This window comes from Capsicum annuum, chromosome 6, assembly GCF_002878395.1.
Source record: "Capsicum annuum cultivar UCD-10X-F1 chromosome 6, UCD10Xv1.1, whole genome shotgun sequence".
Classification (NCBI taxonomy): domain Eukaryota; kingdom Viridiplantae; phylum Streptophyta; class Magnoliopsida; order Solanales; family Solanaceae; genus Capsicum; species Capsicum annuum.
The window spans coordinates 168,668,088-168,695,992 of NC_061116.1; the positions used below are offsets into that span (position 1 = coordinate 168,668,088).

Sequence of the window (27,905 nt, forward strand, 5' to 3'; positions counted from 1 at the left end):
TAGTACTGATTGTCAAAGATGGAAGGGTTGAGTTCTAATACTCTTAACAAGGAACAAGTGTCTCAAATATGACAAAGACACTGAAAGAACTTCACCTATATGAGAAGTGGTGCCGCTTCGATTGAGAGTTGAGTTGCTCTCATAAATGTTCATGAATCTTGAATAGCACATGACCATAAAAGTGCTAAACATGTTGAGTGGAAAGCATGAATGAAATGTTTATGTGTGTAGTGTCACCGATGTTATCACAAGGAATAACACGTTCAAAGCTATTATGCTACGTGAAATTTCGATTTCGTCTGGTGGCATTACACTAAGGTATTGTTCAAATAGAAAAATACAATACTTCTATGCTGAACATAACTTGATTCTTGTGTCATAATTTATACTCCCTCCATCCCATTTTACTCGTCCCAAATTGGGATGTCACAACTATTAAGAAAAATAATAAATAACATGGTTAGTTTACCATAATACCCTATTAAATGATGTTTACATTTTAATTTAAAGAAAAAATAATTAATGCAAAGGATAAAATATGAAAAAAAAAATTGTCTTGTCTTGATAAGTAAAAAAGGACAAGTAAAATGGGACACCAGATTAGGAAATTTGGGACGGGTAAAATGGAACGGAGGGAGTATTTAAACAAGTGAGGGATTGTTGAATTTTTTTTAAAAAAATAAATTAATTAAAAGTTGTTTTTTTGTGAAAAGAGATGTCTTTTCATTAAAGAGACGTTTTTTTAGTGAAGAGGTATCTTTTAAATGAAAGGTTGTGGCCTTTCATTACCATTTATATTTAAATCAAATTTCTGAAAAGATGATTAAGTTTACAGAGATAAAACTTTCCCCAAAAAGTTTTCTTTCTTCTCCAGAAAGATCAAGTATTAGAGTTCTAGTTTTCCAAGATTATCTTCACCGTTTGCTTGGTGTAGAAATCCAAAGACTTGTCATATTCACTAAAACTATTTGCGTTAAATCCCATAGCAATCTTGTAGAGGAGAGAGAGCAAATATTATTTTTAGGCAAATTTTTCATGCGTGTTTCAAGTCTTTAATCCTGTATTAATTAATTGGTCAAATAATTAAACCTTCATCTTTGTGTTCATATATTTTTGTATGTATCCATGAAACATATTTTCCAACATAAAACTGTTTTTCTCGGTTGTCAAACTCTTTCCTCAACCCTTTTTTTAATCTCCCACCCACTTGTTTCTTTTTTTGGTTTAACTCATTTGGTATTTTTAAATTGACTTCCTGACTAACCTGAATTTATATTGCATAAGGCCTAACTCAGCACACTCTTTCATTCAATTCTAATCTTGGACCCAAAATCTTTAATTAAAGGTGAAGGAATCTCATTCATTCAACAACTAAGATGGTTCCCATTTCCCACACACCCTCGCACCATTTATCTCTCCATACATAAAAGGCATAAATGCTATCTTAGCTTATTTATTCAGCATTCCTGCGTTCCTACTCTTTTCGGTTTTAGCTTACTTCTTCAGCATCCCTCCGTAAAGTCCCTACTCACTCTTTGATTCATGTGCGACTCAAATCTCTGAAACCTTGTAAAGAGACAATAAATTAAGAAAGAACAATCACAAAGCTGTTCAATGTAATCAGTCGTTTGGTGCTCCAATAGGCTAGTGTTGTTATTCAGTGAAGTGTTTATCCAGCTATTTTGTTCTAATCAGGTGCAGAGATACTAGTTTTGCTAGTTCAAGTTGATGACATAATGCAGCTATATCATCATCCATTTTCCTTGGATAGTCAGAAGGTGAGGCTTGCTTTGGAGGAGAAGGGTATTGATTACACATCATATCATGTGAATCCTTTAACTGGCAAGAATATGGATGCATTTTTCTTCAGGAAGAATCCAAGTGGAAAGATTCCAGTTTTGCAGAATGGTTCTCACATCATATATGATACAACTGAGATAATTCAGTAAGTCATATTTCACCTCAGCCTAGGTTACGTTGATAGTTTGATTCAGAACTTTGTTATTTTACTAGGCGTCTGAACATGCTATTTTGGATCATCATTTCAAATCAGTGTTTGGACATGCGATTCCAGATCATGATTTCAAATCAGCCCATCACACCATGTAAATGGAACAGGAGCAGAAAGTATATCTTGGTTGATTATGAAGTTTTTAAATTTCTTCATTTTTGCAGAAGAAGAATACTAACCTATTCCAAAATGCACAGGTACATTGAAAGAATTGCTGAAACAGTGTCTTCTGGTGGCAACAGTACCACACTGAGCAGCGATGTCATTGAATGGACGCATAAGCTACAAGAATGTGACTCAAAGCACTTTACCCTTTTCCACATCCCTGCGAAGTATCGATTGTATGTTTCTAAATACTTAAGACATGTAATAATTGCGCGAATGGCAGAATCTCCCAATTTAGCAAGTGACTATCATCGTAAATTGAAAGAAGCATATGAGACAGATGATAAGATGAAGAACGTTGAAGTTCTAATACAGAGTAAGGATCATCTTGTAAAGCTTCTTGATGAATTGGAAGTTAAGCTTGGTGAAACATCATATTTAGGTGGGGTAGAATTCACTCTAGCTAATGTGATGGTTATTCCAGTTCTAGCTAGACTAGAGTTATTGAAGTTGGAAGATGAGTACATAAACATTCGACCGAATTTAGCAGATTATTGGGTTGTGGTGAAGCAAAGGCCTAGTTACAAGAAGGTGATTGGAAGGTATTTTGATGGATGGAGAAAGCGAAAACACTACTGAAAACTTGGTGCTTCATCTGTATGAGAAGCTTGCTTCGAAAATATTGATTTGTTTTACAAGAAGACTGAAGCGGAAAAGCTCGTGCATGATAACCACCGATGCTTACGGTTTAGTGGTGAAAATCTTCTACACGATAACTGCAGGCTCGATTCTCACTGTCCTCCTTTTCCTTCCCCAGCATGTAAGAGAAAAAAAACACGAAAAGAATTGTTCTTACCTGATGTAACTGGTAATTTTCTCTCTTCCCCTTCCCTCATGTTTTCATAAAAGATGTTTTCCATGCGATGTTTAGTTGGAGATAGAAAATATTTTCCAGAGAACAAGACACCGACTCCAAGTCAAACTAAACCAAACTGAAACGGTCGAATGTAGTTGCAAAATTTTAAATGGTTTGATTCAGCTCGGAATATACAAAAATCATGTTTTCCCAGTTTGGTTTAGTTTCATCACAAACTACACCAATCCAAACTGTTCATGGTAAGAGTATATTTCTGCAGCACAAGTGAAATTCATGGTTCATGCCAGCACAAGTTCATCAAGCTCGTTACCTCAAAAATGGAAAAACAAAAAAGATGATGCCCCTGGAAGAATTAATTTATGTTAATGCATACACTAATTAGCAGAAGTAACAACCAAGTAATGAAATGAGTCATAGGCAAGTGCACGAGGGAATTCAAGCATGCAGATAGAGCACCCCCGATTGACACCATCGAGAAGCCAGCAAGATATTATACTTTTATCAGACAATTTTTTAATGTTCAATTAATGACGAAAAGAATTGAGAGTTTACCTCTTTGAGGCATTGAAGGTCACTATCAATGTATGACATCAAATAAATTAGAGCAACTTTGGTCCTAAACCTAAAAATTGTGAAAGAATCAAATTTACAAAACTAAAAGGCGCTATTCATTTTCTGTGGGCGACCGAGAATTGCAAGTGTGCAAGGAGCACTGAAGAAAATCTAGAAGCTGCTGAGAATTTCGCCAATATAAGATAAATCTAATACCTGTAGAAAGTATTATGTCGTAGAGCATGACCCAAATTTTGCATTCCAAGGTTATGCTCCACCCAACTGTGTACACTCCTAAACTCATTTTCCCTGCTTGGTACACCTGCAATGCACATGCTATTTTTCAAGTTATTTCCTGCGTATTCCCAGCCACTTCTTATCCGAATCCATGGAGGTACTAATTTAGAATTATTATACTTTTGCTTCCTAAAGTGTTTCCTTCCAAAGTTATGAGAGTCGCTAGCTCTTTTAGGACCATGTTTGTTCTTATTGCCACCCTGAGGCTGGTCTGCTCCAGATACACTTGGAGGATTTTGAGCTAAGTAACCAGGAGAACAAGTACCCCAATCTTCTCCAGCATTTTGAGGCAGCTCATTAATTATCCCAGGATTAGCAGCAGCAGGCACAATATCTCTTCTGTCACAGGGATATGGAGGTAAAGGGGGGAAAGGCTGGAAAGGTATTCCTGGGGCAACAGTCCAAGCATCATATATTCCTTTTTGAGGAGACCCAAACAGCTGCACCTCGGAAAATGGAATTCCATAAGAGACGGGCAACCGTGAAATGAATTGCTGCTGCAACTGCCCCATAAAGACTGGCTGTGGATGTTCTCCGCAACTACTTTCTTCGGTGCTGTAAATAGCTGTTGAAGAATCATCAGATAAAACCTTAAAAGCCTTAACGGGGACTGAAAATCCAGGAGGAACGTCATCATCTACGACCTGCCATTGGTTATCAGCTACATCGCTCTCATTTTTTGGATCTGACTTTGCTTCAGCCTCTTGATCCCATCGACTTTCACGCTTATGTTTACTTGGCCTAAAGGCTGCCCCAATATCAGAACATGAACCAGAGGATCCATCAAGCACACTAGCATCTGCTTGAACAGATGCAACTGTTGAATGGCAGGTATACTCAGCTCCTTCTGAAGGTTTACAACCCAACCATTGATTTTGTGATGCTAGACACCTATTGTACTGTGAACCAGAATGAGTGTTGATATGGCAATCATCTCTATCTATGCAACTTCTTTTCCTGAGAGGTCCGAGGAGTAACCATCTATCTCTAAAGTTCCTTGCGATTTGATGAACCTGACATGCAGTAAATCACATAGATATTGTCATCTAATCGCTCTGAATAAAAGAAAAATCTGCAACAAAGTAATTAAGTGAAAATATCCCAACAATCAGACTATGGGTATAACTCGAAACATAGATCAACAAAAAAACAAACATAACAAGCATGAGAACAATCTGCTTTGTAAAATTGAGGGAATTAGAAGCATACATAGAAGGTTGAGAACAAGCAGTAACAGAATATTGTGCACGCAACCTTTATCAGTGTACACTAATTGCTAAAGTAATAGCTAAGATCAGCATAAATAGCCCCCTCACAAGCTGTGATCTTTTCAGGATGTTCCGTCTTCTTTTAACTAAAGCTCCCTCTTTCTTCTTTCCTCTTTCCTTCTTATCTACAAGGATAAAATTGAGATGCTGGTCTCTTACTTATCTTACAAGGATAAAATTGAGATGCTAGTCTCTTACTTATCCATCATCTCTAAATGTAGTTGATTTGAGAATGGAAAATCAGTAACCTAAACCATTTATGGAAAGGATAAAACAAGGTCAAAGACACCCTCAGTCTAAGGCATCAGAGATCAGTCAACTTTCCTTGTAGCAACAAGGTGAGCCCAAAACTTATGAATGCTTCCCAGAATATTGCACCTGTAATGATTCTTTTTGTACTGTTTAGGAATTGTCTAATATTTGGAACTTGCAGACAGGTGGTGACATTTGTTCTATTGCCTTTTACGTTCACTTTGTTTTTAATATATTAGCTCCTGCCAAAGTATGATTATGAATTAGCTGAGACTTAAAGAGACCAGTCTTGCTCATGCATGCATACAACCTCAAGCAACAAGCACAAACAGAACCACGATATAACTTACGCAGCATTCCAATTTCATACCAACACCTAATCTAGACTCTAGCTAAAAATCAAATTCAATGAAGATATTTTACTGGAACAATTAAAAGGAAAAAATGTGGTTCTAGAACCATTTCATGGAAACAAAAGACCTGCATAGTAACCAGAAAGCAGTACCTGTTTGTCTTCGTGCTCTGTCAATCCAAAAATTGATTTCCTGAGGCTGCAAAGAGGCAAAAGCAACACTGTGAGAAGTAATTTCAAATCTGGATATCACTTGAAAAAGCATGGATAAAGTCAATTTTAGAGAACTATAACAAGCAAATGTAGGAAACTTTAGACAGGCACCACACAAAACGGAAGATGGAAGACACAATCTTAAGCAGTCAGCATTTGGAGAGATGTTATTGCCACAATGGTCAGAAAACATGTGCCACAGCTGTCATCAACTTCAGCAATAATATGTATAGTATACTGTTCAAGGGCAAAACAATGAACTAAGCATGCATGCAGGAAATTAAAGCAAGTTGCAGGAAAAGGTAGACACAAAAATGGATAGAGTGGAGGAGAGTGTTGGAATGTTAAGTATCAGCGTTACATAGTGACATCATAATGTCAGAAATTATAAAGTTTGATATTGTCTAGCATTGAACAATTAAAACATGGGATCATTAGGTTGACAGACAAGTGTGAAAACTGTGGTAGGAAATATAAAGAAGTCCCACAACTTTGGGATAACACTAGGAATCTACATTAAGTCACTCTGCTCGTTCATCCTAATTATGGAACTAACGAACAGTATACAGGATGAGATCACATGGTGTATGCTATTCATAGACAATATTGTGTTAATGTCAAAATTAACGAAGATGTCAACTAAAGACAAAAATTGGAATCACTTAAAAATAAAAGGTTTTAAGAAGTGTACAAGCAAGACAAACTAGTCATTGAAAGTTTATCCAACATAATAAGAATGAAAACTGAATGAGAGATGAAGCTCTAACACATAGAAATAAAAAAAACATGGCTGAAATGGAGGAGAGCCACAAGAAAGTTGCGCAATAAAGGATATTCAGCAAGGAAGAAGGCAAGTTTTATAGAACAGCTTTAAGGGCAACAATGTTATATCAAGAGTGAATGCAAGGTCTCTATGACCCAATATATCCACGAGATGCATGCCGCACATATATTTGAATGTCTAAGTAGCACGGACTCGGTGCAGGTATCCAATACGGATGCTAATCTAGAGTTCAGATCCTTCGTGATCTAAATTTTAGGATTCAAGGTACGGAAACGGGTGAAGAAATTCAGCGAAAAATAGAGTTACATGTCTAAATTATTAGGTATTATGTGAAAAGCTAACAAGGTATTATGAAGAAAAAATATTGATCAAAAGGAGAGTCTCAAAAGATGATATAAGGGAAATGACTGACGTAGAATTTTCCATATACAAGGTACACCATATTCTTCAATTTCACCTCAACTTTTGTTTCAATTACAGAAATCATTTCATCTCTCGCAAATTTCTCCGTTGAATTTTGGTAGGCTTGTTCTTACACTTGTAACTAGGGGAGGGCATGGTATGGTATATACTGAATACCAGACCGAAACCGAAATTTTTTTATACCGCGATATGGATGTTATGGTATTTGGTAGGAATTTTAAATTATTTTGGTATTTGGTATTTATGTAATAAATACCGAAATACCGTATACCGCACCGAAGATTTTTTAATAACATATAAAACCCACATATATATTATATTTAAGATTATTAAATATATTTATATATATTTCGTTATACAAAAACAAGGGTGACGTTCAGAGTTGCAACAATTATAGGGGTATTAAGCTACTGAGTCACACTATGAAGATTTGGGGGAGGGTGGTTGAACGAAGATTGAGAAAGGTCGTGCCCATTTCGGAGAATCAGTTTGGTTTTATGCCTGGTCGCTCGACGACAGAGGCAATCCACCTGGTGAGAAGATTGGTGGAGCAGTATAGGGAGAGGAAGAGGGATTTGCACATGGTGTTCATCGATCTGGAGAAGGCGTATGACAGAGTACCTAGGGAGGTGCTTTGGAGTTGGTTAGAGGCAAGAGGAGTTCCGGTGGCATATATCAGAGCTATTAAGTACATGTACGAGGGAGGTAAAACTCGGGTGCGGACGGTGGGAGGAGACTCAGGGCATTTTCCAGTCGAGACTGGTTTGCATCAGGGGTCGACTCTTAGCCCGTTCCTTTTTGCGTTGGTGTTGGATGTGCTGACGAGAAGGATTCAAGGTGAGATGCCGTGCTGTATGTTATTTGCAGATGATGTAGTGCTGATTGACGAGACGCGGAGGGGTATGAATGAGATATTGAAGGTGTGGAGGCAAACCCTTAAATCTAAGGGGTTTAGGTTGAGTAGTTCCAAGACAGAGTATTTGGAATGTAAGTTTAGTGACTCGAGTATGGAGGACGGTGTGGTGGTGAGGTTGGATTCCTAAGATATTTATAAGAAGGATAGTTTTAAGTATCTTGGGTCTGTGATTCAAGGGAATGGCGAGATTGATGAGGATGTCTCTAAACGTATTGGAGCATGCTGGATGAAACGGAGGCTCGCCTCGGGAGTGTTGTGTGATAGAAGGTGCCCCTTAAGCTTAAAGGCAAATTCTATAGAGTGGCAGTCCGTCCGACCATGTTGTATGGAGCGGAGTGTTGGCCAGTCAAGAACTCACATATTCAAAGATTGAAGGTGGCGAAAATGAAAAAGTTGCGTTGGATGTGTGGCTTGACCAGATGGGGATAAAGTTCGGAATGAGACTATCCGGGAGAAGGTGGGAGTGGCTTCGATGGAGGATAAGATTCGAGAAGAAAGGTTGAGATGGTTTGGGCATGTGATGAGGAGGGGCATGGATGTCCCAGTTCGGAGGTGCGAAAGGCTAGCTTTGGATGGCTTCAGGAGGAGTAGAGGTAGGCCAAAGAAATACTGGAGGGAGGTGATTAGGCATGACATAGAGCTGTTTCATCTTACTGAGGACATGACCCTAGACAGGAAGGTGTGGAGCTCACGGATTATGGTAGAAGGCTAGTGTGAGTGGATCGATTATGGTTAGGTGTTAGTAGAGTTGGGTGTGGTAGGTGTCTCAGGTCGGTGAGCGTGTGTTACTACTACATGGGTATTCGTTTTACTTATTTCTTATTTTGTTTGTTCGTTTTTCTCTTATTTCCTTTTCTCGGATATCTAGTGTTACTATTTCCTACCTTTGATTTTTGTTATGCTACCTTGGTATATTGTTCTATATCTTTGAGTCGGGGATCTATCGGAAATAACCTTTCTATTTCCTCGGAGGTAGCGGTATGGACTGCGCACATTTTACCCTCCCCAGACCCCACTCTGTGGGAATACACTGGGTCTATTGTTGTTGTAAATATATTTATATATCATTCATTAGCCAACTGAACACAAAAGTAGCTTTTATTCAGAAATAAATTTTTTGGAAAGCTTATTATTTAGGAGTCTATGCTTAAGTTTAGGTACTGTTGTTCAGAGTTTGCATCTCGGACTATTCAATCGTAATTGAAATGTTATTTTTGTGTAATTGATTAACAAAGATAGTTGTTAGTCTAACATGATTGAGACGTTTTAAAAATTTAAATTCATAGTTTTTTTATATGAATATATGTAATTAGAAATCAAATAAAGTATGGTTACCGAATTACCATACCGTAATATACCGAAACCGAATTTAAAAATACCAAACCATACCGAACTAATTTGGTATGATAATGGTATTGTTCTTTTAGATACCGAAAATCGAAGTTACTTTACCGAAGTTTAAAATACCGTACCGTACCATGCCCACCCTAATTGTAACCTCACGCTGAAGTTCACTTAAAACCCTAAAATCAAATTACATGTGAAGACTCCAAAAATCAAGTTACAAGTGCTCGAGAATGTTGGAGACACGTAATGTATCACAAGAATAAGGGTGTTGAAATGGGTAGCAAGCCAGGGACTACTACTTGCATTTCGGTTTTGGGTTGGAGTTCAAATTTCTTAACAATACTTAACTATGTGGATGTAATATATAAAAAGCTCAGAAAGTTAAAAAGCGGACACTTTTAGCCTTATATATATTATTTTATTTTAGGTCTAAACACACACCTAAAGTGCTGGTCCGACTTTTGGGCAAAATATGAGGAAATACTGGTTTTTGGATGACGACGAGACATAATTGAGGATCTCTGCTATTTTTTTGAGAATGCAAGTGGCTAGTTTATTGAAAGGGAGAAAATGCCCAGCACCAAGCTGGTGCTAAGTCTATACAGCAACTGAGGATCTATTTTTATATTTGTGCCATGATTGTGAGAACCGATTCATTTAAAAGCTGTACTGCCAAAGAGGATGCACTTATATTGTATAGTTCAGGACTACAAAAACAAACAAGAAAGGAGATTGAACAAATTTTATGATAAGTAATGAAGGCAAAGATATGGCATGCGCTGCATAAGATGGACAAATAAGCAAACTCGTGAGCATTGATAAGCACGTTATTGCCTGCAGTTTTCAAGAAACAAATAGCTTAGTTCTCTAGAACTTCAAGAAGAAGATGCATACTACATTGTTCAAGGGCAAAGAGTGAACTACGCATGCTTGAAGAGAATCAAAGTGAGTCCTGGAGGGAAAAAGATACACACACGAATGGACAGAGTGGAGAAGAGAATATAAAAGCCTCTTCCCAGAATAATAGATCAACATAATTTATCCAAGTACTCCTTTATTTATTTACATGCTAAACTTGACAAAAAATATTTCCTACACGGGAATTCTTTTGTACAATTTATTTTCCTTGGGTATGGAAGACCAGGGGGATTATATATGTTTATCTTTAATCAGAAAATAGAAGGATAATATAATTAACGAGAAGACACTACATCAAGTTCTATAAAAGAAGTTTCTGAAGAAAGGAACGAAAAGGGACAAAAGAGGATCTTCAAAGATATACAATATCCAAATACTACTCCCTCTGTCCCAATTTGTGTCCCAATTTATGTGGCACGGTTGGAATTTCGAGATTCAAACTTCTAAACTTTGACAATAAATTCGAACATAGAAACTTTAAGTTTTTTGAAATAAAATTATGTATTTGAAAACTACGCAAAAAAGTACTATATATAAATCACAATAATTAACAATTTAAAATATCTAAAAGACAGAAAGAAATTCTGGCAAAGAAAACCTTGGTTGACTCTCGAAATTCCAACTGTGCCACATAAATTGGGATTGGAGGGAGTATGAAGGATGGAAAGACACAATAAACTGCAAAAGCAATTTGATCCTTCCTACACACTCTTCCGAAAGTTGCAAAGCACTCCCTCCGTCCCACTTTAAGTGAAGATGTTTGGTTCACCTGTGAGTTTAAAAGAAAGAAAAAAAGAAAGAAAGCCTTCGGGATTTGTCAACAACAACATACCCAGTGTGGTCCCACAATTGGAGTCTAGGGAGGGTAGAGTGTAAGAAGACCTTACCCCTACCTTGTAGAGATAGAGAAGTTGTTTCCAATAGACCCTCAGCTTAAATAAAGCTTGTCAATCAGTTTGAAAAAAGGGCATACAAATATGGGAGCAATAATAACAACAAAATAATGTGAAAACTGTAAGGAAAATGAAATAATGCAACAACCGGAGCACAGAAGACACCCATGAAAGCTGAAATCAAAGATAAAGAAACTACAAGAACAGGGCTACCCCACATGGAAGCGAGAGAATGCTCTACTACTAACTAATTTTCTACCCTAATTCGCGACCTCTGAACTCTCCTACCTAAGGTCATGTCCTCGGTAAGATCAATATGTGTCATGTCATGTCTAATCACTTCCACCAATACTACTTCCACCTGCTCTACTTCTCTTGACACCCGCATTGTCTATACTCCTCTTTACATGTCCAAATCATCTCAACCTCGCTTTTCTCTTCTTGTCCAGCATAAAGGTCACTTCTACCTTGCCCCGACTTTCTTCTTTCTTAATCTCGTCTCTCCTCGTATTCCATACATCCACCTCAACATCCTCATCTCTGAGACTTTCATTCTGAACATGAGAGTTCTTTAAAAAGGCCAACACTCCGGCCTATATAACATAATCGGTCTAACCATCACTCTGAACTTACCTGTAAATTTTGGCGGTGCCTTCTTAGCACACAAGACCCCGGAGGTGAGCCTCCATTTCTCCCACCAGGCACCAATATGATGTGTGACATCATTGATGATCTCTCCAATTAAATTAAAGACCCCAAATATTTAAAACATCCTTTCTTAGGGATTACCTGAGAATCAAGCCTCGCTTCTACGACGACCTCAGAATCAAGTCGTGCCTTACGTTCTGCTCAACCTGAACCTTTTAGACTCTAGTGTTTGTGTCCACATTTCCAGCCTAGTGTTAACTCTGTTGCGGATCTTGCCAACCAATAAGTGCAACTGTGAATAACACATCATGGCACCTCACCTTGGATAGGAAATATCAGTTCATCCATAACTAGTGCAAAAAGAAAAGGGCTAAGAGTCGAACGCTGGTGCAACCCTATCATGACTGGAAAGTACTCTGAGTCTCCTCCCACTATCCTCACCTTGGTTTTAGTCCATCGTACATGTCTTCAATATCCCTAGGGTGTGCCACAAGTACAGCTCTAGCCTCAAGTACTCTGAGTCTCCTCCCACTATCCTCACCTTGGTTTCAGTCCATCGTACATGTCCTCAATATCCCTAGGGCGTGCCACAAGTACAGCTCTAGCCTCAAGTATCTCCGTAAAACCTCTTTTGGGACTTTGTCTCATGCCTTCTCTAGGTCAATGAACACTACATATAAATCTCTTTTCCTCCCTCTACACTGCTCCACCAATATCCTCACAAGGTGGATGGCTTCTGTGGTAGATCGCCCTGACAGGAATCCAAACTGGCTCTCGATAATGGACACACCCCTCCTCACCCTCAACTCCGCCACCCTCTCCTACACATCCATAGTATGCACAACAACTTGATACCCCTATAGGTGTTACAATTCTGAATATTGCTCTTTTGGAATTTGTCAAGTATAATAAAAACATATGAAATATACTCATCATATAACTTACTCCTTTTATATGGAGACGAAATGATATTCTAGCAGTTGTTCCCTGATTGAGAAATTTAAACAAAATCAAGATTCAACTCCAATAATTCGTAAACTTCCAATATTGTGGCATATAAACATTGAAGCTGTGAAACCTTTGTTGTCTGCTACCATTTTTCCTTCTCTCTTAAATAACTAACTAGTTGCATAAGGCACGTGCTAACCCCGAACCCAAGCTCATGATAAAGAATATAAAATTTAATTTTTTAAAAAATATAACTTAAATCACATTTTTCTATTACATAATTAAATTAATTTAGTGATACGTTGATTATGTTTTATTTGATAAACTACTATGATTATTAAAGTTTTTTCGTTATATTGGAATAACTTTTAAAGGACTTTATTTATGAAAAAGGAAGTATGAGGATAATTAGCAAATATGAATAGGCATAAAATATAATTTAAAATAAATAAGTGGTGTGTTCAGCATGTTTTGAAAAAAAAAAACATATTTGATAGATTGTTGGAAAAAACATTCTCTAGAAAATAAGTCTTTTTAGACTTATAAAAATGACTGAGTGAAAGTAAAAAAATCATATTTTATATTTCATATTCATTGAGCCTTTCGCTCTTCAATACACCTTGTCTTCACCCCACCATAGCTCCCATCTCTGCCACTCCATACCTCATTCCTCGTAGTACTTATCTAAATTATATAGAAATAATTTAAAGTAAGTAATATTTTTAATTGAAAAACCCATGTTTGTACCAAACACACTCAAAAAGAGAATAAGTATTATTAAAAAATAATAAATGCTCTGAAAATGAGATCGTAACTACAAAGTTGCACAAATTTTACTAAAATGTAAGAAGATAAATATGCACTCTATCTGTTTCAGTTTATCTTACATTTGTTGATTTGGTACTCCTATTAATAAGAAGCTATTGAATAGGAGTTTGTTTATTTATCTCGATAATTATGATTTGAAAGTATATGATTGACAACTATTATGTTCTATAATTACTTAGTGATAATAGTAATATTGAAAAAAGATAATAAACCTTTCTTTATTTGCTAAGATAATACGCAAAAAGAAAATTTTATTTTTAGTACAAGGATCAATCAAGCAAAATGAGAAAAAGAGAGAAAGGATATTCTCTCAATTTCTTTTTACTTGTTTCTTTGACTTGACAAACAACTTAAGAATTTAATATTAATTATGTTTTTAAAATTTAAATTCAGCTATTCATACTTTACTTAATAATAATAATAATAATAATAATAATAATAATAATAATGTGAAAAAAGTTATAAATCTTTCGTGGTTTACTAAAATAAATAAGAAAGAAAAGTAATTAATTTTTAATATAAAAAATAAGTAATCTAATAAGGAGCAAGAAGAGATTTATAAAAAAAAAAAGAATACTAAAAAAAAATTACAAAGTCCCAAATAAAAATATCATAAAATAATAAATGAGGACAAATGTAATAACATGTATGGAATATAAGTAAGCATGTGTAGCTATTTAATTGCATTAAAAAGTTTGTGAGGACTACCAAAAAGGGATATCCTCCCTTATATATAGTAGTAATGTAAAACAGTTATGCTTCTGTAGTTTCTAATTTAGTCCTCCCATTTTTACGTTACCCTGTAATCCATATCTGTGTTTGATTCGTGTTGCTTTTTAGATCCTTAACACTACAGGGGAAAAAAATGAAATTCTACCCAAACACCATATGCAGGGATGAAATCCATGTAAACGATCAGATCAAAGTTGGAAATATTCTATACAAGTAACATGCAATAACATCTGCTAACCTCTCAACTCCAGCTCTAGATGCGTCTCCGTTAATGTGCTCAGCAGAAAGGATGTCTCTTACAGCTAGATACTCTAAAACCTGTTAAAGTGAGTTGACATATTGTTAAACCAAAAGCTTGGCACAATAGCAACGACAAATAACAGATCTGCTAGGCATATAAAGAGACCCTCAGCAAAGAGAAGATTCCTAATAAATTACTAAAAGATTTATATATGTGGCATTGGGTTTTATGCTCTTCTTACTAGGAACTACTTCACGTTGTTTTTATCTGTCTAACCGCTCAATGATTTAAATATATCGTTTCTGATCTTAGAATGAGCAAAATACAGAGAGTATATCCGGTTTTTCATGTTTATTTGTAAGCTATATTTAATTAACCTACTTGTTCAGTGTCATTATAATGTCAGACTTCAGGCATATTGCCCATGCTACCTACTTGACTTTGATCTCTGAACTTAAACTCACAACGCATGAATTGATCAATGGCACCACCAAACGCCTTTTTTTGTAATTTTTTGGTTAGCACACTGAACTACATTGATCATTGCATTTCTATATTAGCTAGGTGAGACCTTCCATAAGCTGCTAAGCATTTGATATATGTTTATCCGCACGTGTTAGAGTGACATCTTAAGACGCTGCATAGAGAATAAATATTTTGTCAGTAACCAGGGGCGGACCCATGTGTAATTTTTGGGTGCTCCGGCAGCCACTAAATTCGACGTAGATTAAGTATAATTATATAAGAAACACAGAATAAATGGTATAATTTATTAAAAAGCACCCAGAGAACAAACATATGGTTGAGTGCAGTGGCTTGAGGATGTGGCTCCCATGTCCAGTTTTCCAGGTTCGAATCCCTACAGCTACATACTATTTTTTATAAATTTTTTTGGGCACCCACAACCTTGAATTCCTGGGTCCGCCACTGTCAGTAACAAAAGTTCTAGCTCAAGCATATTCAGAGAATGAGCTGTTGCTAAAACTCATATTTTCTCATATAGCCTCTCAAATTCTGGTACTTCCAAGCTAACTACTCAATCAGTAGAGCAGAAGAAGCATAGGATTGCAGAATCCAACATTACCTTAAGCAACTTTCTGAGAATTGGAATTTTATTGAACTCCCTCCTGTATCGCTTCATTATGTTGTGTAACATCTGTAAACCTAACAAGCAAAACAAAAACAGATCCAACAATAGGTATATTTGAAAATAGAAAAGCTAATGCATGCAGTAAGAACCAATTTATTACCATTTTTGTTTATAATATCCATCAAAACTGTGCGTGACTTTGTTTTCAAGATTGCATCAAGGATCATAGAAAGGTCCCGGTTGCTGCAAACAAATAAATGAATAAATTAATAATTATGTAATAAGAAGTAGCACCAGCAAATAATGCAACTCTTAGCACTACAAAAAGTTAAAAAGGCGAGCCATTGTTACCTCTGGATAGCTTCACCATTACAGCCATCCCCTGAAGCAGCAGTTAAGAGGAGAAGCTTCAAGTAGCACCTGGACGCATCCTGCTCCAAGAAAAGAGAAATGTAATAATCAAAAAAAAAAAAAATGTAAAGTACTGTAGATTAGGCATGCACGCATGTACACATATGCAGAAGTTTAAAAAACAAGCATGCTTCAGGGGTCGTTTGGTTTGAGGTATAAAAAATCCAAGGAATAAGTTATCCCGGGATAAAATAAAAGATCACTTAATCAACCCGGGATAACTTATCCCACCATTTTCCCCTTAGTGATGGGATAACTTATCCCATATACATGGTGGGATAAGTTATCCCGAGTAATCCTGGGATAACAATTTCCCAACCAAACGACCCCTCATAGTATTATAGTAGGACCATGAAAATCTAGATGAAGTTGTTACTAAGTAAAGGCTGAGGAAACAAAAAGGAAATTCCTCAGAAGATCAAAACAGGACCATGAAAATCTAAATGGAGAGGTCACTAAGTCGAGACTACATTACATGGCCAACCATGATGATCTTTTATCACCACCCACTATATGGACACCTTCTACCTACCTTCACCAACTTTTTGGCCTATTCCCTCTCGATTAATTAACACCAAAGAGGCTGCAACAAAGTGCAGCAGCAGAAGAAGAAAGGAGCACTCCCACAAACCAGCACAATGATTAATTACGAATCATCCAGCCAGAAAAATTAAAGAAGTACAGATTACATCATATAGCTTTTAACTACCCACCTTGCGTTTGCTTATTCCACCATCATGATCCAACAACTCATTAAGTTTCTCTTCAACTGCAAATTCAGGTAAGAACAGATAGTGTAACAATACTCCACAATCTGCAGATTCCAAAACAAAATGTAACAATGATATACCTGCTTCAAAATGACCATGTAAGGAGCCATCTGAAAGTTTCTTGAATTTAGGTTGTGAAACTAGCAATTTGCTGCCCACATCCGGCGGTGGTCTGGAATTGACAGCGTAATTCCTCTGTTTCCCCTTTTTCACTAAAGAAGATTCACCCAGAGTTTTCACAAACAGACATGATTTCAATGAATCATGTGTTTCTTTCCCATTGCTGGATTTTAACTTCCTCAAAGACTTGCTAACCACTGCATCAGGAGAAGTTGTTTCCAATTCCTGTGCGGAAGAGAAAGAGTGCTTTGCAACTTTTCCAACTACCATGCAGTCTTTCCTCACTCCAGGCACGGTTTCACATGTATCTTTCAATGACAAGGAAGTCTCAACAGGTTGAGCAGCAGAATGAGACAGACACTCTGAGGCTTTCAGTAGTGCACATGTTTCTGCCTTTGAAACTGATGCAGGAGACACATCAGTGAAGTTTTCGCTTTCCTCTCTAACATTCAAGCTGACAACAGCAGTAGAGTTACTCAAATTAACTTTTTCTTGACCCACAAAACTGTTGATATCTGTTTGACAGGAAGTCTCCTGATTTCCAGCATTAAATTCATCCACTGTGTTTTTCTTTTTAAGTGCTTTCCGTTGGATTTTAATTTTAGCACCATGAATAGTACTTGTAGCACATATAACGTTTTCTTTATGATCCATGTTAGCATCTTCACGCAGCACAGCAGGTTCAGGATACTCATCATCTGAATCCTCCTGAACAATCACTTCTGCATTCAGCGGGTCACCACCTATATAACCCCGACAGAGGGGTGAACCACATACACACTTTTTTACTGCAGCCCCAAAGACTCGGACATAATTGTAGTCAAATGTCACCTCTTCGCCCTGACAATAGGATCCAAAGCATATACTTATTGGCAACATAATAGAAACAAATCAAAAGCACGTATAGCCGGTATTAAGACGGAAATTACTCTGAGAGAGGATTTTAACAGTTATAGTAACCATGCCTACTTAGGAAATAGCCCTCTACCTCTCACGAGGTAGGGGTAAGGTCCACACTCTACCCTCCCACGACCCCACCTGTGGTATTACACCGGGTATGTTCTTGTTGTTGCCTACTAAGGAAACAACGGAAGAATCCAAGAAGTCCAGATAATCTGTGGGATAACCATGTCTTAAATTCCTGTACTGCTAAAGAAACCTCCATCCCCTTTAGCTCGTACATCTACAGTTGATTATGTTGTTAGCAAATACCCCAAGTCTAGAGAGAGGACGATAGGTTTAATTTATAAATTTTGTCAAGTATATTTCCATCATTACAGGGTACCTTCGTTTCCTACATAAGTTCAGTCAAAACGATTCCCGACACCAATTTTGACAGCTTTGTCCCCTCCCTGGAAACAATAGAAGTTCAAAAAGAAGAAGAGAAAAAGACGCAGAAAATGATGATTGAATCCTTGCTAGCCCGATCGCTTACTCTAATGTAAAGGAGAAGCCCTTCGACGGTAAGTATGGCATTTGAGATCGGTATGAAAGAGAAGTCGAGGTGTCTAGCTCTATACTTTCACTTTTGCAATACTAAACATACTATCCAGGAGTTCAGTGTCATGACTATTGTATTCAAATACAGCACAGCAACATAAACACCCGTTACAATTTTCTGAATCCGCTATGCTGATGTTTACAGATTATAAGGTGTTAAAGAGCACAGAACTACTTGCATACTTGTTGGCTATACATAAAACTAAAATAAAATAAGGCTTAATAGAGGACACGTTTTCCTTTGGCTATATGCAGGTCATTTAGGACCGGATTCCCCAGCTACATTACAATACCGTGCTCCTTATATAATAGAAGCTCTCGCTGAATATTATACAGTTTATTAGGTGTTAAAGAGAACAGAACTACTTGTATACTTGTTGGCTATACATAAAACAAACACTCAGTAAGGGTTAATAGAGGACACATCTTTTTGCTATATGCAGGTAATTTAGGATCCTGTGAATGGTTAAAACCAAATAAGTTGGACTAAAAAGAAAAACAGATTTTACCTTCTTTATGTCCTTTAAAGCAAAGAGTCCTATGCAGACCTCTCCATTCACCATCCACTGTTCAGCAAATGAAAGTAAGTTGTGTCACAACATTAATACTATTGAACTATGCACTCAATACTTCCATATAAACAAGATGAGAAAACTATGTTTGAAACTATATCAAGCACTTTCTTCTTAACATAATTGGTGGGAGGGGAGAGGAGGGGACAGAGGACTTGGTTTGATTATAGCCCAATGAACAAAGGATCTAGATGAACAAGCTTAGGTGCATCGATAAGCAATGAAGCTATTTCCTATTTCTCAATACCTCTACAATTTTAAAATAAGATGCAAAACCAAAACTGATACTTGGTTGGACATATATAGCCTTCCTTAAAAGATAAAAAACAAGGTCATATTCATAGATAATACAGAGATCAACCACCTAGTAGACCAAGAAAATCTTTACAAATTTTACACGGCAACCAAAACATAAAGATTTTAGAGACAGGGTTAAAACTTATCTTCATTAATAATTTACAAGTGACAATTTGCACTTCCAAAAATATAGCCTTACCTAGACTGAGCTGTGGCCAATATCTAGGACTTTTAAAATAATCACTCCGTTCCTTTTCAGTTGTCACGTATACTAAAAATAGTTGTTCCCAAATACTTGTCAATTTTAAAAACCATGAGAGAATTAATTATTTTTTCCAACTTCTCCCTTAGCATTAATTATTCTAGAATTAAGAGGCACATGAATAGACAAAGATTACAGAATTAATAAGGGATATATTAGTCAATAACCCTCCTATTTAATTTTTCCTTAAAGATTGTGCAAAACCATATCCTAACAACTATAAAGGCACGGAGAGTATATTAAGTCCACTAAGAACCAATGCAACACTGACGATCACTTGTACATATTATTAGGGAACCTAACTAAGCAGCAGTAACTATTCAGTATGTTTTCTAGAGTTAAAATAGCTGCATTTCATTGAAACCGTTCATTACTGTTAGAATATGAGTAGGAATAGGAATAGCATATAAAATCTTACTTGGAAAAGGATTGTAATGTAGTGTCCTATTAGGAAAAGAATTGGAATGTATTGTCTATAAATAAGGCCTCAATGTAATAATGTAGTTAAAACAATTCAATAATATTTTTCTCTTATATTTTTCACATGGAATCAAAGCTTCCACGATCGTGGTAAAAAATCAAAGAGTTTCCGCTGCCGGCGGGCGGCTACAGTCCATATATGTCGCCCGTCTGGCCAATGATTATGTTAGCAAAAGTTGGGTCACTGACTCACCGTGTATCTTTCTAGTGACTATTTTCTCATATCTTTGCGTAACACCATGCATCTGTCCGGTGACTACTTTTCCATATCTATTTTTCTTAGCACCGTACTTCTTTTCGGTGACTATTTTCTCATATCTGATTTCCGTAGCACCGTGCATCTTTCCGGACTACTGTCTCATATCTGAGTTGCATAGCACCATGCATCTTTTTGGTGACTCCTCAGATTTAATTTACATAGTTCCGTACGTCTTTCCGGTGACTCCTCACATCTTTTTCAGTAGGGTCGTGCCATTATTCTGACCCTGCCCATATAATTTCTCTTTTCCAGTAAGATCGTGTCGTCATTCCGACCTTACTCATATAATTTCTATTTCTCAATAGGGTCGTGCCATCATTCCGACCCTACACATATTTCTCTTTTTCAGTAGGGTCGTGTCATCATTCCGACCCTACCCATATACTTTTTTTCCTCAGATTGTAGTCACTTTTCAGCCATCAAATCTAATAATCCGGCGTGTGAGCATGTTTCGGCTAAGTTTCCGGTGACTTTCATGTTCAAGATCTACTCGTCTCTTGATTTCGAGATGACCCGTATATTTTATACCAGTTTTTGGCAATTTTCCAGCGACACATCGACTTTACGGCAATATTTACTACTTTTTGGATCATTTTTTCAGTTTGTTCCGTTTCAATTGAGGTCTCCCAGACGTCCAAAGCAGTTCTAATAAGTTTTCTTGCAGATATCTTCACCAAGTCCCTCACCGATTCTCATATTAGTTACATCCATAACAAGCTTGGTACATATGTCTTCTATACACCAGCTTGAGGGGGAGTGTTAGAATATGAGTAGGAATAGGAATAGCATATAAAATCCTATTTGGAAAAGGATTGTAATGTAGTGTCCTACTAGGAAAAGGATTGGAATGTATTGTCTATAAATAGAGCCTCAATGTAATAATGTAGTTACAACAATTCAATAATATTTTTCTCTTATATTTCTCACAATTACAACTTCCAATACTTCCGTGCAAAGCCAGAAGTACTTGAAGAAGTGAGCCCAACATTGAGTTAAAGGTCACTTTCTGACAAAATCAATATCCTATAAGGAAAACTGTAGCTGCACTTAACTTGTAGAGAAGAAACCCTAATGGTGCCCAAAAAGCTTTGAATTTCCATGAGAAAACAAACTCCACTTAAAGGATTGGTAACATCTTGTGGCAAACCACAAGAAACCAAGAGAAATATAATGGAATAAACTGACCAGGAGTTTTAAGTTAAAACAGATTAAAAAAGCAAAACAATCACAAAATTTGGGTTTACATTAGAACAACAACATAATGATGCCCTACTTTATACCAACTTATGTGGCAAATAAGACTTTCGAAAGAACGAAATCATAACCTTTGCCCGGATTTTTTTTGTGATAAGGTAAATAGTTTCCCTATAGGTAGTTCCAGGCAGGGTTTGTAGACCGAAGAAATATTTAAGAGAGGCAATTAGACATGACATGAAGCAATTAAAGCTTATGGAGGACATGAACTTAGATAAGAAGGTGTGGAGATCGCGAATTAGGATAGAGAGTTAGTACGAGGGAGTGTGTCCCTGCTAGCAGGTAGGAGTGCTTTGTTGTTGTGCCAGTGGTCGTAAGTGCATTCGTGTTTTGTAGTTTCATGTCCATAGTGTCTGGTACTACTTCGTTGGTGTCTTATTACTGTTATCATCTCCTGGTATGTTATTCCATTTTTGTTTCTGTTTTTATTATATCTTTTTGTGTATTGTGTCCTGAGCAAGGGGTCTATCGGAAACAACCTCTCTACCTCATCCAAGGCAGTGGTATGGACTGCATACACTTACCTCCCCAGACTCCACTAGGTGAGAATACACAATGTGGTTGTTGTTGTTGCATAAGGTAAATGATTTTACGAACAAAAGAGGAAACCTTATACAAGACATATACCAAAAGAAGAGAACCTACATAAAGATACGGTTCATTCCATGAAGGTTACTCAAACAGATTTGGTTCCACATACCAAAAAAAGAGAAACTACATCAAAATATGGTTCTTTCCGTGAAGGTAACTCAATCACATTTGGTTGTGAGAGAGAGGTGACTTCCATACCAACACAAATCTTCTACATGTTCAAAAACCATTTCTGAATTACCTCTTGTCTTGGACTGTAACTCAATGGATCATTGGCAGAGAACCACTTAGCATCTTTGAAGGAAATTGATGGTTCTCATCATCAGTTCCTGAGTTGACTGTAATCAAATTATCAATGGCCCTTGCTGGGAGATTCGACACCTCCAGTCATTAAATGATCCTAACATGTCAACATATGTCCTCGTCTAAGGTGCATTGACATGCCTAAATCTATTTTTTGTTTGGTTTCTCAGAAACAATAATATTTTCCCAGCTATATCTCCCCATCTCAAGTTGTAATCTGCTTCAGGAATGATCACAGCAAACTTCATTACCCCCAACCAAGTTTCAACAAGTATGTATCGAACATAACTTTATAGTTTTAAAAAACTCTACAGATGTACACTTGTAACTTCGTCACCAACGTCTCTAATAACATCTTGCTTGCAACCAAGGGTGTGGCCTAGTGGTCGATGATGGGAAAAGAACCATGAGGTCTCAGGTTTCAATCCTAGCAGAGATGAAAACACTAGGTGATTTATTCCCATCTATCAAAGCCTTGGTGGACAAAAATCAGAATTACCCAGTACCTGTGCAGGTGGGAGATGGCAAGTAGCCTACAGAACTAGTCGGGGTGTGGACCTGGACACTAAAGTTACCAAAAAATATAAATAATAATAATCACATACCCAATGAAGGTTTTACTCATCTATCTTGATTCTACTCAAAAATAATAATTTCCTCTTTCAACTAAAACCAACCACCCTTCAACAGAATCAATGAGTTCGACTAAGGGTGGCAGCGGACCGGAGTAATTCCGGACCGGACCGGTTCCAGTCACACTCTGGTACCGGTAACGCAACGGTACCGGTATACCTGGTACCCAACTGTCCGGAATTCGGTACCGGTGCGAACAGTGACAATTTTCCGGTAGTTTCGGTTCCAGTTTACCGGTTCCGGTCCAACACCGACCGGAATTAATGTTTGATTTTTAAAAAAAATTAATTATATTAAATGGCAAAAGAGCCATTGGTACTTTCAGCCGTTGGGGGGCTAACCAACGTCTATTTTATGCCCCTCCCTTCCCAATCACCCCACTACCCCTTAAAATTTTCACTATAAATACACCTTTATACCTATTTTTTTTTCTCACAAATATTCTCAATTTCTCCCTTAATATTGTCATACTCTCTCTTAACATTTATAGTTATTGTATTAGCTAGTTGGAGTTGGAGATTTTTTAAGATATTACAAGCTTCAATTATCATCTTGACTCTGTAATTTGGAAACTAAATCAGCGGAGAGCGGATACCATAATGGATCAGAGACTTCTTGTGGACTCCATCACAAAAGAAACTACAGACTGGACCTGTAAGGTTCAGGTAATTGACAAGTTTCGCCCTCGCAAGAGCAAAGACTCATCTGTCCAATTTCACACAATACTCGTGCAAGATGAAAAAGAACAGGTTTCCATAGTGCTATACAGCGATGACATTCTCAAATACGAGAACTTATTCCTCCTTTTCCACACATATCTTGTTTCTTGCGCGAAAGTTAGGGATCCCCGTGGCTACTCGATACAAGCTGGTACGTACGAATGGGTAGCTGAAAAATACACAATTGTTGAGCCGATTACCGACAACGATGAATTGGAAGCACCACTGCCTGCTCCAGAAAAGCTGAGCTCACTTCCTTTCTCAGCGATTGAACAACATCCAGGTGCTGAATTTGACTTACTGGCAGTAGTAGTTAACTGCAGCGCCCTGCAATACACAGCTGACCAGACCAAACACTTTCGAGAAGCGATTGTGATGGATCACAGGTAAGTTAGTCTCCCCCTTGCATGAAGTTCACCAAACCTTCTGTCTGCTTGGTAAAATATGCTTTCACTATAACGATTTCTGTGTTTGGTAGACCGACTGGCAAGAAACCTTTCCTATTTACTATATGGGATGACCTAGCTAACAATGAAGGAACTACCTTATTAGATCACCTACACAAGCATCCTGTCATTCTTGCCAAGCGTATAGACGTCACTGAATTCCGTGGTGTTCTGAGATTGGCAGCAAGATATCAAACAACAATATTACCAAATCCTCAATACGTGCAGGCAATTACACTGATGAACTGGGTGAAGCAGAACGAACAAATGTTGTCGTCTTATACTTTAAGAAGCTCCTCATCATCAACCTCCTCACTGAATCTTGCACCTATTGAAGATCAAGTACAATCTGTATCCACCATTCCACAGTCATTGTCTACGGTACAAACTGTTCCTGTGGAAGGCAGAATATCGCTTCCCGATCATTCTCAATCATTTACTTGTTTGCCTATTCAAACTGCAATCACTATGTACATCCTAAAACAAAAACAAATGGTCCACTGCTTCAATTGTAAACTACACCAGCCATTGGTCCCCAGGTGCCACTTCCGCATTGACATCACAGATTCCAGCGGGACAATTACAGCAACAATGTCAGAAGCGTTAGCAGAAAGAATACTGTCCCTAACTACCGACCAAATATATGACAAAGTTGTTGTCCAAAAACAACCACTGTCTATTGCCGGTATAAATCGCCAACTTGATCGTAAACTGTTTAAACTCCAATTACAAAAGTCATCTTTCAGATTTCAAGACCAAAAACCAAATGCGCTAGTTGTTGCGTCATTCACTGAAACAGAACAAACAGGTAAGAGGCAGAAAATTGAACCATCCACATCCGCAAAAAAGGATTGAAGGTAACAATACTTTGATATTTCATCAGCTACCATACTCTACTTCCCGTGTACCTGAGCTGTGACAATTACTCAAACATTTATTATGAATTCATTATCTTACCATTCTCTATCTTGAGCCGGGGGTCTATTGGAAACAACCTCTCTACTTCTTTGGAGGTAGCGGTATGGACTGCGTACATTTCACCCTCCCCAGACCCCACTTTGTAGGAATACATTGGGTTTGTTGTTGTTGTTGTTGTTGGTATACGTCTGCTTTTACGCAGACGTTCGGTATATTTGTTCCAACTTTAATCTCTTTTTTTATTTACTTTAGTCGCTATATTTTTATTTTTTAGTGTCTATATTTGTTTACTTACATTAATTTTTTGATTTATAATATTTATATTGCTTGTTTTAATATTTTAATTATATTTAAACTTAATTATGGATGCCAATAAAAATAGTAGTCGTAAAAAAACAATCTTTGGTAAGGTTTTTCGTAGAAATAAAAAAATAGTGCTACTACTAGTTCATTACCGCCTAGATTTAGGGATGTTAATAAAACTTCTTTATCACAGCCTAATGGTTTCGATGTTGGTGCCGGTATGGAATTAGATCATGAGACCCTGAGTAGGCGTTCCGATAATTTTGAGGAAGACTTACCTGAAGAAGATGAGATATAGAAGAACAAGAGTTAGGTGATACCCCTACCCCTACTAGTCCGGTTACAGAATTACCGGAAGATGGTCAAGAACTCCCCCTTTTACCGGAATTTACTAGGGTCAAAGGTACCGAACGTCCTAAAAGGTCCTTAGTTTGGAAATTTATGGAACATGATAAGGTAAAAAATACTGCTACTTACAATAAATGCAAGAGAGTTATGAAACATTTGACCGGGGGAAAGAATGGCGGGACAGAATTGCTAACTACGCATTTGAGGAAATGTAATAAAGAATTTATTCGTCTAAAAAATGAGGCTAAGGCAAAAAAAAATTGCCGGAAGAATCTGTAGGAGGTAATATGGTTCAAACGCATTTAGGTATGTTTAACTTGGTTGGCCCAAGCTCATCATCAACATGTAGTTAAGATGTAGACAGAGAAGAACTAGCGAAAATGGTTGTTGTTATGGGTTTGTCTTTTAGCTTTCCTTCGCATCCCGGTTTTATTCATTATATTCAACGAGTACATAATCCCTCTTTTATAAATTTTTCACGAAATACAATTAAAAATGATATTTTTGAATTTCATTGTCAAACATTGTCATTTTCTTCATTGCTTATTTAGTAAATTTGATGGTAAAATATCTATTACTTCTGACATGGGTCGTAGTATTCTCGGTAATGATTATTTTACTCTCACGGCTCATTGGATTGATCACCATTGGAACATGCAAAAAAAAAATTATTGCTTATAAATATGTTGACGAAACTAAAACCGGTAGCTTTATATCTTGTACAATAGGGGATAGTTTGAAATACTTTAGACTTATTGATAAAACTATCACATGTACATTAGATAATGCTTCTAATAATTTGAAAGCTATTGATTTTTTAAAAGTTAGATTATGTCCTTTGGATGAAGATTATTCATGTTAGATGTTCTGCACATATTTTAAATTTGATAGTAAAAGATGGTGTTGAGTTGTTTGGAAATGGTTGTCATAAAGTTCGAGTTGCTTATGGTTATATTTTTTAAAAAAAAGTTTGTAATGGATGATTTTAAACATCAATGTAAAGAACGTGATATACCATATAGAAAAGTTCCAAAAGAAATTCCTACTAGATGGAATTCTTTGTATCAAATGCTTGAAGTTGCTTATGTATATCGTGAACTTATACAATTAGGTTATAATGCTCGTAATTTGAATCCTGATTTAAGGCTAGATGATGATTAGTTTGAAGTAGAAGAACTTTGTAAATTTTTGAAAACTCTTTATCAAGCTACAAATACAGTATCTCCTCAATACACTCCAACTATTACTTCTATTTTAGTAAATATTACTGCTATTTCTAAAGTACTTGCTAATTATAAAAAAATTTGCCTTTACAAAGAGGCAATTGAAGCTATGGTTGATAAATTTAAAAAATATTATTTTCCTATGCCACAAATTTATTTGACAGCTACTTTATTCAACCCATTTTACAAAGAACACGGTGTAATGATGTTGGTTCAAAAATTTTACAACAATTTAGAAATTGGACCTCGTGAAAAGCCATCAGTTGAAACTTGTTGTGCTAACATAGTATCTAAAGCTAGGAGTTTATATAACTTGTATCAAGTTATGGAACAAAATATTGCGCCTGTCAAACCTCCTACTTCTAAAAGTAGATATGATGATTTAGATGACGAGACGGGTGAAGAACTTGGTCTTCAATGTTCTAGCAGTAATGATTTTGATTTGTATATTTCTCAGGATCGGGAGACAATTTCCAAAACTTTCAAGGGTGGTTCAAGATGTCCTAGCAAGTCAAGCTTCTTCAGTTGCTTCGGAGCAAGCTTTTAGCGCAAAAGATTTATAATTGGAGATCATCGGTACTAGTTAACAAAAGATAGTTTGGAGATTTCGATTTTATTTATAGATTGGATTAATGCCGAAAGAAGAAATTTCGGGCTCCCAAAATTACCGCCCTAAGTTGAAGATGAAATAGATGAAATATTTGAGGAAAACAGTGACGACGGAATGGAAGCAATGGATGAACAAGGAAAAAGACCAATTCCAGAAAATATATTCGCCGAAGAAATAGATAATTTACGTCT

The 27,905-nt window shown here is 36.8% G+C and overlaps 2 protein-coding genes across 5 annotated transcripts in view; one reads left to right on the plus strand and one right to left on the minus strand.

Annotated features, from left to right (window-relative positions):
- Positions 1 to 920: 920 nt before the first annotated feature.
- Positions 921 to 3,243, plus strand: LOC107874924 (glutathione S-transferase TCHQD). 3 transcript variants are annotated; one of them, XM_016721623.2, is made up of 3 exons: positions 921 to 1,945; positions 2,014 to 2,127; positions 2,209 to 3,243. In XM_016721623.2, exons 1-3 carry the CDS (start codon positions 1,737 to 1,739, stop codon positions 2,753 to 2,755), a joined length of 870 nt encoding a protein of 289 aa, XP_016577109.2. In that variant the 5' UTR covers positions 921 to 1,736; the 3' UTR covers positions 2,756 to 3,243. The 3 variants fall into 3 exon arrangements, with proteins under 3 accessions (XP_016577109.2, XP_016577111.1, XP_016577112.1); XM_016721626.2 differs by having other exon boundaries at positions 1,804 to 1,945; positions 2,054 to 2,127; XM_016721625.2 differs by lacking the exon at positions 2,014 to 2,127 and having other exon boundaries at positions 1,047 to 1,945.
- Positions 3,244 to 3,489: 246 nt separating this feature from the next.
- Positions 3,490 to 27,905, minus strand: part of LOC107873034 (histone-lysine N-methyltransferase ASHH2) — a 38,081-nt gene continuing 13,665 nt past the window's right edge. For both annotated transcript variants that reach the window (XM_016719743.2, XM_016719744.2), the window contains exons 10-18: positions 19,006 to 19,062; positions 16,957 to 17,836; positions 16,820 to 16,875; positions 16,047 to 16,126; positions 15,856 to 15,938; positions 15,690 to 15,769; positions 14,603 to 14,682; positions 5,868 to 5,913; positions 3,490 to 4,855 (exon numbers count right to left, since the gene is read on the minus strand). In XM_016719743.2, the coding sequence (XP_016575229.2) occupies positions 3,755 to 4,855; positions 5,868 to 5,913; positions 14,603 to 14,682; positions 15,690 to 15,769; positions 15,856 to 15,938; positions 16,047 to 16,126; positions 16,820 to 16,875; positions 16,957 to 17,836; positions 19,006 to 19,062 (2,463 nt within the window). In that variant the 3' untranslated portion in view covers positions 3,490 to 3,754. The remainder of the gene's footprint in view (positions 4,856 to 5,867; positions 5,914 to 14,602; positions 14,683 to 15,689; positions 15,770 to 15,855; positions 15,939 to 16,046; positions 16,127 to 16,819; positions 16,876 to 16,956; positions 17,837 to 19,005; positions 19,063 to 27,905) is intronic.

Bases quoted from the DNA above. Each gene is read 5' to 3' on its own strand.
- LOC107874924 (XM_016721623.2), top strand. From the start codon at position 1,737: ATGCAGCTATATCATCATCCATTTTCCTTGGATAGTCAGAAGGTGAGG. The intron at 1,946-2,013 runs GTAAGTCATATT...TTATTTTACTAG, and splicing joins GATACAACTGAGATAATTCA to GCGTCTGAACATGCTATTTT. The intron at 2,128-2,208 runs GTATATCTTGGT...CAAAATGCACAG, and splicing joins AAATGGAACAGGAGCAGAAA to GTACATTGAAAGAATTGCTG.